Source organism: Corylus avellana, chromosome 5 (assembly GCF_965113065.1).
Source record: "Corylus avellana chromosome 5, dhCorAvel1.hap1.2, whole genome shotgun sequence".
Lineage (NCBI taxonomy): Eukaryota > Viridiplantae > Streptophyta > Magnoliopsida > Fagales > Betulaceae > Corylus > Corylus avellana.
In genome coordinates this window covers 28,597,560-28,611,945 of record NC_142494.1, presented here as the reverse complement: position 1 = coordinate 28,611,945, position 14,386 = coordinate 28,597,560, and the positions used below count along the sequence as shown (strand labels likewise).

Genomic DNA, 14,386 nt, shown 5'->3' with positions numbered 1-14,386 from the left:
ATGGATGACATGCTGAAAATGCCATGCTCTTCTTCTGCTCTGCCGCCCACAGAAGAACACACTTTTGAATCCATCGCCCATGATGTCGGCCATGAGACCCAAGAGGGTAGACAGGTATGCTAATGAAAGAGCTTTATCATCTCTTCCTACTTTTATCATGTTTTTTCTTTTCTTTTCTTTTTTGGGATCATCATAAATCTGAATTTCTCATAGAATATCAACGTTTCCACTTTAACTAGAAAATTTTTCCTATTTTCCATTTCTAAGGATGTCTTGAATTCATATTAAAATCTGGCTCTTTTTATGTTTGATTGAACTATGAGTTTTGGTTTTGACCCATGAGCCAAAATTTTTTTGTTCTTGTTGATACCGGCAATTAGACCCAGCCAGGTGATGTCTCCTGGCTTGAAGTGAGAGGATTCTTAGTACCTGCAGTATACCAACTTCCTGCCAACTGATCCAACTGTTATTTTCCTTAATTGTGCCTCCAACTGTGGTTTACCTTAGATTAGATCTTAATTATTATTATTTATTTTTTAATAAAATGCATATCTATAAAGAACTGAGTTGAATAAGACACAAGGCTCACATGCAGAGAGATGATTAGTAAAGGATTAATTAAATTAAAAATCTCTATCAGAATGGAAGACCTCTCATCCACTCATGACTCTACAAGAGTGCAGGTTGCATGAAGGTCTGCTTAATGAGTCATTTCCATCTTCACATGATGCATTTGAACTCAACATAGAGAATTTTTTCCTTAATTAATTAGAATACCCAGCATATATAGGAGAACCTCATTTGGTATTTCAACTTTCTTCAATGAATTTAAAGAACCTTGGATTTTTTTTGAAGTTGTTAGCCAATTTAAATGTCTTGTTTTAGATCAAAATATGATTTTGGTATCTAAATTATGGGTCAAATTTTGATTTTGTCTATGAACTGTTGATCTTTTCAATTTAATGCTTGATCTTTTCTAAATATTTCAATATTATCTTTACCATGTCTTTCTATTACTGTATGAATAACAATTATGTCAGATATAATTATTTTTTATGCATGACCATGTATTACAGAAATGGCGTATTAGACAACATGATGATCTTATAAAATCATAATATATATGGAGATGCGTGATTAATACGCACGTTAGGAACTATAATATTTTTACTTACTTTAATATTTAAACGATTAAATTTATGTATTTCCATATATTGGATTTTATATATATATATATCAACGTGTGATCTACATCAATATTAGAAGAATATATGCATCAAATATATATCGATCAGTTGTGTTTGCTCATGAATTCCACATACTATATATCTTTTAGGTTCAAAGTAGAAGATCAGTGTTGCATGAGATGGGCAGCTTGAACCGATCTTCAACAGGCTACAAGGACTTGAGAAATGGCAAAGAGGTAATTTACGTACAGTATAGTAGCAGTATCAGAAACCCATTTATTAATACTAGTTTTTGTGATTGATTTATGCGCAATTTTTTCAAGAAAAATTGGGTTTTCTTGTAACATGCACTTACGTGGCTATGCTGCTAATTAATAGTCAATGCACATTTTTGTGAAAATGATGAGATTAAAGAACTAAAGTCCATATGCTTGTAATTAATTAAGGATGCTGTCTAGAAAGTCATAGGATGCGCGCAGTCATTTCATGCATGGAAATATTTTTCCCTTTGAATGACCAACATGATGTTGTCTTCCTGCATTATTTTACTTAATGGTTAATTAGATCCCAGTACTATATATTTACGACTTTTAAAACCAGGAATTTCGTAACTGTGCGTGGAAAAAATTGAAAACAGAGAAAAAAAATTAACCAAGAAATTAGAAAATTGATAAAAATGGAGATAAATTTGGCAAGGCATTTCCAGGATAGTGATTTTCCTACTATGAAAATACAATAGTCTCATGGAAATCCTATCTTCATAATACAATACCTAACACCAAAGGCAAATTGAGGTTGCACTTCTCAATTATCTTACAATCAGAATAAATTAAGGTTGCTATGATATTTACATGCACATACTTGGAGCATATATTATCGGCTTTAAATTATTACAAGAATGTGATTTTCTTCTTACTTATAAATTCTATAGTACTAGCTACTCTATTTTTTTATTTTTTCTTTTTGTAAATATGAAATTGAAACTTCTCAACATTACCCTTTTGTATATTATTTTAATTTCTCTAAATTAAAAAAAACGTAGATAATTAAATTGTAAGAATGACTGGGATGATTAATATTATTTTGTACTAGGTCAATGAACTTGAATCTGCCAAAGCTGAAATGGGCGAGGTGAGAGAAGAAAACGAAAGATTAAAAGTGATGTTGGAGCAAATCGAGAAGGATTACCATTCTCTTCAGCTGCGTTTCTTCGATATCATCAAACAGGAAACTCCCAAGAAATCCACGGAGTCATCAGTTGATCATCCCTTGCATGATGAAACTGAAGAACCTGATCAACTTGTATCACTTTGTCTTGGAAGAAGCCCGAGCGAGCCCAAGAAAGAAGAGAAAGCGCCTAGCAACCCTAGCAATAGCAAAACTACCGACTATGAGGAATGGAAGGCCAGCCTTACTCTTGGATTGGACTCCAAGTTTCAACTATCTACAGAGCTTGTTTCTGATGCAAGCCCCGAGACTAGTTTGGAGGAGTCTAAGCAAGCTGCAGAGACATGGCCACCTGGTAAAACCCTAAAGACAATGAGAAATGGTGATGATGAAGTTTCACAGCAAACCCATGTGAAGAGAGCTAGGGTTTCTGTGAGAGCTAGATGTGACACTCCAACGGTTAGTGCTAGCCCATGCATGCATATAGTTTTTTAATATTTCACTTAATATATCTAAGATTCATTTGATGGGAGCTTAATCGTGGAATTTAGTTACAGATTATATGTTTTGATGATCACTTTGATAATAAGTGCAATTGCATGTAATACATCATTTACATGCCTTTTATACAGATGAATGATGGATGCCAATGGAGGAAATATGGACAGAAAATAGCTAAAGGAAACCCATGCCCACGAGCATACTATCGTTGCACAGTTGCACCAGAATGCCCAGTAAGAAAACAGGTTTGTACTAAGGCCTTAATATTCATTTTCATATATAGAATTAATGGTAGTCCAAAATGTTCTGTAAAATTAAAGATTTAAACACTCTTTTACATGATTACAGGTGCAAAGATGTTCGGAGGACATGTCCATCTTGATCACCACCTATGAAGGAACCCACAACCACCCACTTCCGGTTTCAGCCACTGCCATGGCTTCTACCACTTCCGCTGCGGCTTCCATGCTATTGTCCGGGTCGTCAATGTCTCACCCCGGCCTTGGTCCGACACCCATTGCAACCGCTGCTCCAGTACTCAATGGGTTAAATTTCAATATCTTGGATAATTCCAAAGCAAAACAATTTTACTTGCCAAACTCTTCCTCGCCGGCGCCCCTTTTCCCAACAGTCACTCTAGACCTCACCACCTCTCCATTCTCTTCATCCACTCTTTTTAATAGATTACCTTCAAGCTTTGCTTCAAACCCAAGATTTCCTTCAAGAAGTCTAAGCTTCTCATCCTCAGAATCCAACATTATACCAACGACATGGGGCACTGGATATCCCAGTTATAGTGCAGTACCCTACAACAAAACCCACACTGGCTCCATAAATCTTGGGAAACAATCCCAAGAACATTTCTACCAATCTTATTTGGAAAAGACCCACCAAGCTTCTTCTCAACAGTCTTTAACAGAATCCCTAACCAAGGCCATTGCGACAGACCCGAATTTCCGATCCGCTATTGCCGCCACAATTTCATCAATAGTGGGTGGCGGTGCACCCCATGATAACCAAGGTGGAGGGGAGCCAATTCAGGCCGTTTCTCCTGATTCATTGACCCAAAAGGGGAAAGCATGTGCATCAAGCTTCTTCAACAGATTTGCGTCATCGAATTCCCACACAGCAGGTCTGATGCTTCTGCAGCCTCCGTTGCCATTATCCATCTCCAAGAGTAGCTCTACATCTACTTCTGCCATTAGGGATCAGATGAACTGATATAGGTCTCACATAATATCGCCTGGGATGTTGTGATGATTGAACCTTCCTTTTTTCCTTTTTTTTAGCAACGCCTCCTATACAGGCTTTTTTCACATCAATTTTATACATTACGCTGGCAATATAGGATGGGCCAACTTTGCCCTGAAACCATGACAGTACAAGTCATCTTTTGAACATAAGTTGTCTCTTGTTCTTACCTCTGTTCAATATCAAGTAAAATGTCTATCCAAACAAGCCAGGTTTTCAGCATTAATGCAGAGCAAACAAGTTAAAAGCTTAAGCGCACACAAAAATGATATAAAAAGGGAACCTCAACTCTTTATTTCTTGAATGACCAAAAAAATTGCTTCTTTAATAACATCTCAAGGAATCAATTTACTTTTATATAACTGTGGCACTAAAATACGAATATATTCACCATCGACTAGATAGATTAGTCCACTCTTCAAGAGTCGAGCGAAACTATTAATCTCGATTTATCTTAATCACCAAGGGATAAATGGGCCTTCATGTGTATGCATCGGCAGAGGAATGTTGAAACACGCCCAACCAGTGGAATATCCACCACGTACACCACCCAACCAAAGGGAAATTCTTTAAGAACTTGTGATACTCGCCAAATAAGCCCAAAACATGGTAATTTTACCAGCATCTCTAAATTTTGATGCTAGAAAGCAATTGTGTTACTTGTAAAGAAGAAGAAAATCATCTATGGCCAAATATGTGGTTATTTTTCTTCTCTACACGAAAGCTGTGGCAGCTCATCAGGCCACCCAAAAAGGTAGAGCCCTTCATTTGCTTCTTGTCTCGTTTTGCTTTTTCCAACAGCCTTCCCATCACTTTTTCTCACAACCAAAAACCTGAAAACAAGCAAAGAGAGGGGCTTAGCCACTCGTTGACAATTGAAGAATGATTACTGTAACAATTGAAGAATGATTACTGTTGGGGCTGCTGGGGGGGGATTTTTTTGGTGGAAGGGGAATTGGTTTGGGAATTTGCTTAAAGTCAAGAACCTCATTACAAATTTTTGAAATTCCCTTCTACTTTTGAAAACAGAGTGGAATTCCCTCCCATTACACATTAACATATGCACAATGTCTTAGCTGCAATTGATAATGTAATAAACCTCAACACCTGACAGGAAGATAAGTGATGAACTGACATTACCAGTTCCAAATATGGCCAATTCTTTGGACATTTTTTTCATGAAACCTTCAGTAGTTCATGAAATGCCTCTTGAGGTATATCAACAGAACCAATGCGTTTCATTCGCTTCTTTCCTTCTTTTTGCTTCTCCAACAATTTCCTCTTCCGACTAACGTCCCCACCATAGCACTTTGCAAGAACATTTTTTCTCATAGCCGAAATCCTAAAATCAAAGTCGACAGACTTAGGCAAACAATGAAAGTAAAAGAAGCGATTACACTAAAACGGAGGATGAAACTTTGTGCAACGAAAACACTTATACAATTTGGCATAAATGAAACCCATGAGAACTTACTAAGGAAATGGAATTTTTCTGATAAATAATCACAGTTTTCTTAAAAAGCACAAAGCCACAGCTCAAGTAATATGAAGTATACAAGAGAGAAGCCTAGCAAGTAATGGAGAAGAGATCTAAGAAAGCATGAAATTTCGAAAAACTGCAATCTGCAGCAGCAGCCCAAAGAAAGAGTCTTAAAAAATAAATCATTTAATTCCACTAAGGTCTCTAGTGATCCTCAAAACTACTACTGTTTCTTTCCTTCCATAGACACCACTAAGGAAATAGAATATTACCCTAGGTCAAAAATGATGTATGAGATTTAAAAAAGTTTCAGTCCCTTTTTACCATGAAGAATTTACCAAAACCAGACATGATGACCTTCTAAAAACTTTAAAACAATAACTTACGTCTCTCTCGCAATGACCTTTGATCCAATTGCAGCTTGTATTGTTATCTCAAACATTTGCCTGCTCAAAATCAGAACATATTTGGCTACTGTGGAATAAACCAGAAAAAAAATACAAAAACAAAATTAGCAATTAAGACCAGATAGAGACCTGTCTATGAATTTTTTAAGTTTCTCAACCAGTTCACGACCAACACGCTGTGCCTTCAAGTTGTGAACAATTGTAGCCATGGCATCAACTGATTGTCCATTCAAGAGAACATCAAGTTTCACCAGATCAGATTCTTGATATCTGTCAATTACACCCATAAAATGCATCAAACGAGGGGAAACTATTCACAACCCTTACATGCATCATATGCTTTTAATGATATTAGTCAATTACTTATAAAATAAAATAAAATAAAAACTATTCAACCCTCAGTTTACTGAAAGCTGGGAGATATGGCAGCTTCTTGCTGTATGACCAAGCTACTTGTGACATCAACACTCATAGCCAAGCATGAAACTAATTTATTTATAACCCATGTACAGACATTTTAGCTTTCATGGGAAACATAAGCTACAAAAACAGCATCATGTAGTGCTTGATGCCCTAGGCAGTACAAGCCCATACTTAGAACACATTACAAAGCCACAGCACCGCACTTTCTATGAGACACCAATCAGCATGTCATACCTTTTGGTGGCACCAGTATGTACTATCTAGATAGGGCGGGTGTGTGTCCATGTGCACCCGCATGCAGGTCATGTGAGAGAGAGAGAGAGAAAAAAAAAAAAAAAAAAAAAAAAAAAAAAAAAAAACTTACTCGGCATCCTCATAATCAAATGAGGCATATCCTGATGTTATACTTTTCAGTTCATTGTAAAAGTCAACAACAATTTCCCTCAAAGGTAAGCGATACTTCATAAATACGCGCTGACTGCATGTATTAAACACGCCCAACCAGTGGAAAATCCACCACATGCGGGTCATGTGAGAGAGAGAGAAAAAAAAAAACTTACTCGGCATCCTCATAATCAAATGAGGCATATCCTGATGTTATACTTTTCAGTTCATTGTAAAAGTCAACAACAATTTCCCTCAAAGGTAAGCGATACTTCATAAATACGCGCTGACTGCATGTATTAAACACATATCAATATTTCAAATAAATGAGTTCGTCTAAGGCTACATAATCTAAAAATTACAAGTAATCAATTAAAATGCAGCATCATGACTTACTAACAACCTATGAGCAATGAAGCATACAATGACCTGTCTCTATATAAAACCCAATTCACTATGTTCTAGGGGGGGAGGGGGGAAGGGGGGGTGGGGTGGGGGGGTGAGGAGGGTGGGGAAATGAAGGGATCAACAAAAATATTTAAGGCGAGACTCTTGAATGTTGGGCACATAATGGTAGTTTGATTACACATTCTGGTAACCCATACAAAAACTAAACCACTGAGGATACTTAACATATCATTTAAGACCAATTTTGGTGCAAAAGTTACCTATCAACAAATGAATACTCCAACTGCTGCCCTCTTCGTTCAGAGCATAGGGTAATAACAGGCCCCACATACCTTCAACGGACAAAAAATGAAGACAGGATAAAATAAAAGCTTTGCATGCTGCCAAAAAGTAGCTATGACAAGGGAATATGAGAGCTTACTCACTAGGGATGATAATTGTAGCTGTTACAGTAGGTTCCCAACAAGCTGTAACTCGTTGCTTGGGATTTGAGGGCAATGCAGCAGGATTCTGTACTTGAACTTTGCTAGAAAAAGGACCAATAAAAAAATATTTGGCAAAGCAGATGGCAAAACTATCTCACAGACACAAGATTACATTACATACCTTCCATCAGAATACTCAAAAATATAAGGAACGGTTGGAACAGTAGAAATAACATGAGCTCCATACTCCTGTTATCACATAAACAGACATGAGTCTCGATATTAATAGGCCAAAAAGCAAAGGTATTGAAAACATTAAGCAGAATATATCTAAAAAGTATGATTTATGAACAAATATCATGTCATAGAATTTCAGCCCTACATAATACTTGATCATGTAGAGCAGACACCAGACAGATGTGTTAAGTTAAAAGTAGATTCTTGATATCATATTATATTTATCGCATAGCAAATCCCAATGCCACTTTGTAGATATTATGTTCGATAGCAGTCATTATATACAATGAGAATAACTCTTATAAATAACTCAACACAGTTTTTTGGTTTTCTATTATCAAAAAAACGAAAGAAAGATCACCTGTTCAAGCCGCTGATGGAAAACATCCATGTGAAGTAAGCCCAAAAAACCACACCTGTAAGTAGAAAACAATAAGCATATAAAAAATGTACTGCATATGAAGAGGCTCAAATGTCAAATGGTAATAGGAGCAGAATCCTTCTTCTAAGAAGTAAAAGAAACAAGTCAATAGCGGATGCCACACCTAAAACCCAGCCCTAGTGCAGTGCTACTCTCTTTAGTGACAGAGACGCTAGCATCATTGCATGTCAGTCTCTCTATTGCATGATTGAGAGCTTCAAAATCAGATCCATCAGCTGGATAAACACCAGAGAAGACCATATGTTTTGCAGGCTTGAATCCTACATTTCAGAAGCATACAAAAGCACACATGCATAACTTAGGTGTCAGGAACTGGAAAATCTGAATTCAAATTGCAGCCAAAACATTATTTACTATAAGAAAACCCAGTAAAAACTCATAGTGAGAAAAAAAAAAGAAAGAAAAATGAAAAAAAGAAGTCAATTTCCCCAAAATTAGTAATAGTCCCTCTCCTCTAAGGAAAAAATAAAATAAAATTGAGAAAATAGTCCAATCCTAACGGCTAAATAGTAAAATAGACACAGCCATTACCTCACTAGAGATAATCTCATGGAATCGTCTGCAGTCGCTAGCAATAAGAATAGAAGCTCTTACAAATATGGCTTTTGGCTGCCGAGCCAAAGCCTGACCGAGGCAGAACAAATTGCCCAGCATTAATACCTTTATGTTTCAAATTTTAAACACCCCAATCAACAGGATCTATCAATCTCATTAGCAAAGGAAAACTGAAGTCATGAAACAGAATTCTCACAGTTGTCACTCAGTGCATACATTACAAAGAAATTACATTCTAAGCAACATTACTCAATTCTCTGCAGCCTTAGTTTAAAACGCAATTAGGTAAAAAGTTCAAATGCCAAGAAGTTTTTTTCCCAGGAATAAGCAGGAAGTTCATGACCGCATGATTGCTGCAATAAATTTAACACACATTGACAGATTCAATACACTAAACATTGTGATGAGGTGTGCATGAACATCGGCAAGAAGAGAGCGCTAAGAAGGGTATAACCCAACAAAATATATCATCCCAAGGCACAGAATTGCTTTCTGTTATCGCTATGTATGCTTGTAAACTGCATATCTGCAAGTCTGTATAAAATTTCAAGTTTTTATATATTTAAATATCATAATTTTTAACTCTGTCCCTTTGCTTTACATGAAATTATTTGTCAATAATATCTCAGGGAAAAAAATGCCAAATCATGATTAAGTCACCACCACACTTGAAGGGGAAAGGTGAATTTCCAAAGTCTTCTGCATAGTACATACTACTTTCATTATCTTATACTGTCAAGGTGTGCATCCACACTATTCTCAGCATGCACTGATGACTTCAGAAATGTGACCCTTATTTGAAGGTTTCAACTCACACTTGTTTTTAGGAGATGTCAATTCAATTCTCAACACGCACAGCCAAGTTGCAAATAGCAACAATAAGTGCATGCAACAGAAGGTTGCAGAAACTTCCTTTTCTTTTTTTATTTTACACTGTGGAACCTCCCAACCCCTCCCCACAAAAATAATAATAATAAATAAATAAATAAATAAAGCAAGAGGGTAAAAAGAATACAGAAATAGATACCTGGAAGGGGCTCTACAACGCTTCGACTATGATAAAGAGTGTCTCCAATACAAGCCTCTTTGGTTGAACGCATGCCACTCACAACATATCCCACTTGTCCAGTATGAAGGACACCAGTGGGAGTGAGTTCAGGATGCATGATCCCAACATCAAAAACTTCATAAGCTTGGCCAGTCCCCACAGATGAAATCTTATCCCCTTTATGCAGCATACCATCAACAACTGCAACATGGCATATGACTCCTTTGTATTCATCATAATATGAATCTAGTAAAAGCATACGCAAGGGTGAACCACTCTTCCCAGGAGGAGGAGGAATGCGCTCTATAACTGCTGGAAGGACTTGCTCCAGACCCTGCCCTGTTTTGGCAGATGTTAAAAGAGCATCACTAGGATCGAGATCAAACATTGATTTTAGTTGCGCTTTAACACGATCGGGATCAGCAGTAGGCTGATCAATCTTATTTATGACAGGTATTATTGTCAGGTTAGATTCAAAAGCAAGATAAAAGTTAGCAACAGTTTGCGCTTGAACACCCTGAGCAGCATCAACAACCAAAAGAGCACCCTGGCAAGCTGCCAGGGATCTTGATACTTCATAACTGAAATCCACATGACCAGGTGTGTCAATCAAATTTAGTAGAAAACTTGGTTGGTCTTGCCCATCGCTTATCTCGGTGCCATGAAAGTTGTACTTGTGGAACATGGTAGCCGTTTGAGCTTTCACCGTAATTCCCCTTTCTCTCTCTACCTATTACAATCCAGATTTCATCAAACAAGTGGCATATCAAATACAAATCAAGTAATACAACATTCCTGTAACACAGAAACTGCATAAAATGTAACAAGAGTCTTTTTTCACCATTAACTCAAGCTTACATAACTCCCAAAGAAACCCAATATTTAAAAGATAGAAATTTGGCAAAAAGAACTTATTTAAAACCAAGATTTCCCTATTTTCTAACGAATGAGCTGTCTTATTATTCAATGCTCCATGTAGCATTATTCTTTTGGCTGGGTTAGACAGGTTCGTCATCCTTACTATCTAAAGAATGAGCGATGGCTTCAAACCACGCCACCATGCAAAGAAACCACTTATAAATTTCTTTTCTTTTCTTTTCTATTCTATTCTCTGAGAAAGCAAACATAAACTTCACTCAGGAACAAAACCCATTAAAAGGACCATATACTCCAAAGTAAATCAAATTCCATTCAATACCCAATTCACGTTTCTTCCAAAAAAAAAAAAACAAAAGCACTCATGAAATTTTCGTATACCTGCAGCTTGTCCAGGTATTGAGGCTGACCATGGCCCCTCTTAATGGTCCCAGTGAGCTCCAAAAGCCGGTCAGCGAGCGTAGACTTGCCGTGGTCGACGTGTGCGATAATGGAAAAGTTTCTGATCCTCTCTGTAGGGTACTGGCTCAAATCTATGACATTCTCTTCGCTGCTTTGGCGAGAATGAGAGGCAAATCCATGGCTCAAACCAGAATGGTTGTTTCCTATTCTGGTACATATCTCGTTCCCTTTGAGTATAGAGGTAAATGGGCCAAATTTAGAGGGAGTGTGAGCGCGAGGGAAGAGTTTGAGCGGTTTTAGTGTCCTTGAAGCTCTGCCCAGAGAACCCATTTGGGGGTTTAGGAGCTCTGGAAGCGAGGCAAGTCAGTCCGATAGTCTCCTAGAGTCGAAGCGAAATTGTTATGGCGTTTGCTCTTAAACGACGTCGTTTTAGGTGGTCAATAATTCTCTCATTTGTTGAAGTTGACTATTTAAATGGCTGCATTATAAAATTAAATTATATATATAAAATTGAATGAAAATTAAACTAGTTTAAATTATAATAAGAAAGGTATGGCAAAGATTTGAAGAAATATATACTCAATATATTAAATTAAATAATAAATATCCTATGTGAGAGCCCCTACAATTACAAAGTGGTGTAAATCCACTCCAATAAAAATTGGACACATCAACTTGAAACATGAATTAAAATAAACGCAAAAACACCAAATCAGCCAACTTATCGTCTTACCCATTCAATAATAGAAAATGCTAGGTGTTCTCTTAGTTATAGATGAATATTATTTTCTAAAAATTGGGTGAGAGAAATAAGAGACTTGTGGAGCCAATTTCTTTTTTGTTTTTTTATAAAATAATATTTACCTAGAACTAGAATAACACAAGAAGAATACCTAACATTTTCCTTCAACAGAACCACGGACTTTATCACAAACATAAACATCAAAGTGAGAAATTTTATGTTTATTCTATTTGGTGAAATAAGTTGAAGTGCCAAAGTTTTATTGGATGCCATAAATGAGTACTCTTACACCAAAGCCCGATAGAAGTTATTCTCATCATAATTAACGACATCTCACAAAATCTAGTAAGATAACATAAATGCTACTAAACTACAACATAATAAAAAAAATAAGGGTTAATAACTTTTTTGGTACTTGAGTTTGTACTTTTTTATTTTTTCCTCATGATTTTTAAAACCGCACAAATTTAGTATCCAACCAATGAAAAAAGACAGAATTAGTACCTCCGTCAGTTCAATCAATGAAATTTGCACGTATCACTCCCATAATACGCCACGTGGCGTACAAAATTAAAAAAAAAAATTAAAAAAATAAAATAATAATTTAAAATAAAATAATAATAATTTAAAATAATAAAATAATAACTTTTTTTTTAAAAAAAAAAAAGAAAAAAATTTGGGGGTGGCTCGTCTTAAAATTTGTTTCTTTTTTTTTTAATTATTATTTTTTTATGCCACATGGCGTATTATAGGAGTGACACGTACTAATTTCGTTAACTGAATTGACGGAGGTACTGATTCTGTCTTTTCTCATAGGTTGATTACTAGATTTGTACGGTTTTAAAACTCAGGTACCAAACAAATTATTAACCCAAATAATATTATATATATCATCATTCATAATCCGAATTTTTCATTCACGTTTATATGCCAAATTTTTAATGTGCTTTCTAAAACCTTGTACAACAGGAGTGCTAGAGAGAATCGAGCTCAGCTGGACGACTAAGTAGAGCTCTCTTTCTTCTTGTAACGGAGGTTTGTTGAGTTGAACAAGGTTGCAAGTTGTAACCTAATTACCGTAAATAACACAAAACAACAACACATAAGAATATCAAAATTTCCGTGGTTCGTTAAGTAGGTTTACAGGCAAAGATGATGAAGAAAAAATTCACTAACTAAATATGGATTACACAAATAATGAATATAAATTCACTCAAAGTTCAAATGTCTAATACACAAAAATATCAATTTCCTATAAAATAAGAGAAAATAACACTGTAATCTAAGTCTTTTTCTCTTTCTTTTGTCGGTCGGGGTCTGGCTTTGGCTTTCTAGCTCTCTCTCAATGTTTACGGCTGAGTTTTCTCTTTTGCATGGGGCTTCACTCATACTTTGGGTAAGAAATTTTACAATCCCAATTCAAGTCTATTAAACCACTAAATAAAGATAGATCGAACTGAAACGATATAAAATAATAATAATAATCATCGCACAACAGTTTTTGTCTAAGATTTTTGCTTTTTAACATAAAAGTAAAATACAAAATACTTATAAAATACTCAAATTTATTTTCATCTTTATATCATACTATAACAAATTTTGTATTAAAAATAAAAAAGGAACGTCCGGTGTCTTTCAAATCTTTGAAAATGGAATGAATTCGACCTGGCTTGGAACAAGGTGTCGGCAAAAGTATAATTCTTGCTAAACTATAGCCAAATTAGCATCATTATCTTTATCCCACCTTTAAGATCACGATCACCATCACTTTAGAAAAGACGACATTTAGATATAGTTGTGAAGGTGAAACTTTTTTGTCTCTCAATTTCTGGTATGGATCGGTGATCATTATGATACACTCATTGGTGGATGGTCACATCAGATGGCCCCATTTGTTATCTTGATTCTTGGCTTCAGCCTCGAGCTTTTAATGAGGAAGGATGCCACCGGCCAGCTTGGCCATTGGATCTTCAAATTACATCCGATCATCAAATATTCAATTGCCATGCTATTATTTCCGATGGCTTAAATTAATCCATGCAGCCTCAGCTGTCGGTGGCTCCCGAGTAGAACACCCAACTCACTCTCAGAGCTCCAATTTATTTATTTATTATTTTTTATTTATACGAAGGATTTTGGTGTCGATGTTGTGTCTTTTTTATGGTCGGTGATGCAAAATAAGAATCGGTGGTCCTTGTTGTATAATTAATTATGTTGTCCGGAAAACATAACAAAAGACGTCCCACCTGTCCCTTGCAAGCAATTAATTAGCGCGGTCCATTTTAAGCGAATTGCATCAACATATATATATAGTTTTTTTTTTTTTAAAAAAAAAATAATAATAAAAAAAAATTTTACGCCCGGCGTGCAGTATATCACTACCCATATATATAATAAACCATCTTTCAATTAGTTATATATACTTATGAATATGACCTCATTTTCCCCGAC

General features: G+C 35.9%; 2 protein-coding genes across 3 annotated transcripts; one reads left to right on the top strand and one right to left on the bottom strand.

Moving 5' to 3' along the window:
- Positions 1–4,621, top strand: LOC132183430 (putative WRKY transcription factor 72). Its single transcript, XM_059596866.2, has 5 exons — positions 1–114; positions 1,337–1,423; positions 2,280–2,813; positions 2,987–3,100; positions 3,204–4,621. The coding sequence occupies exons 1-5, from the start codon at positions 1–3 to the stop codon at positions 4,074–4,076; spliced, it is 1,722 nt and encodes a 573-aa protein (XP_059452849.2). The 3' UTR covers positions 4,077–4,621.
- On the bottom strand, positions 4,378–11,558 carry LOC132183424 (Small GTP-binding protein). Of its 2 annotated transcripts, XM_059596857.2 has the most exons (12): positions 11,173–11,558; positions 9,895–10,645; positions 8,416–8,572; positions 8,232–8,286; positions 7,815–7,882; positions 7,630–7,734; positions 7,469–7,540; positions 6,977–7,090; positions 6,123–6,263; positions 5,973–6,032; positions 5,247–5,448; positions 4,378–4,939 (listed from the first exon to the last, which is right to left on the bottom strand). In XM_059596857.2, exons 1-11 carry the CDS (start codon positions 11,521–11,523, stop codon positions 5,283–5,285), a joined length of 2,040 nt encoding a protein of 679 aa, XP_059452840.2. In that variant the 5' UTR covers positions 11,524–11,558; the 3' UTR covers positions 4,378–4,939; positions 5,247–5,282. The 2 variants fall into 2 exon arrangements, with proteins under 2 accessions (XP_059452840.2, XP_059452841.2); XM_059596858.2 differs by lacking the exon at positions 6,977–7,090.
- Between the last annotated feature and the right edge of the window lie 2,828 nt (positions 11,559–14,386).

Bases quoted from the DNA above. Each gene is read 5' to 3' on its own strand.
- LOC132183424 (XM_059596857.2), bottom strand. From the start codon at position 11,523: ATGGGTTCTCTGGGCAGAGCTTCAAGGACACTAAAACCGCTCAAACTC. The intron at 10,646-11,172 runs GTATACGAAAAT...GGATTGTAATAG, and splicing joins AATACCTGGACAAGCTGCAG to GTAGAGAGAGAAAGGGGAAT. The intron at 8,573-9,894 runs GTATCTATTTCT...TCTGAAATGTAG, and splicing joins CGTTGTAGAGCCCCTTCCAG to GATTCAAGCCTGCAAAACAT.
- LOC132183430 (XM_059596866.2), top strand. From the start codon at position 1: ATGGATGACATGCTGAAAATGCCATGCTCTTCTTCTGCTCTGCCGCCC. The intron at 115-1,336 runs GTATGCTAATGA...TATATCTTTTAG, and splicing joins AGACCCAAGAGGGTAGACAG to GTTCAAAGTAGAAGATCAGT. The intron at 1,424-2,279 runs GTAATTTACGTA...ATTTTGTACTAG, and splicing joins ACTTGAGAAATGGCAAAGAG to GTCAATGAACTTGAATCTGC.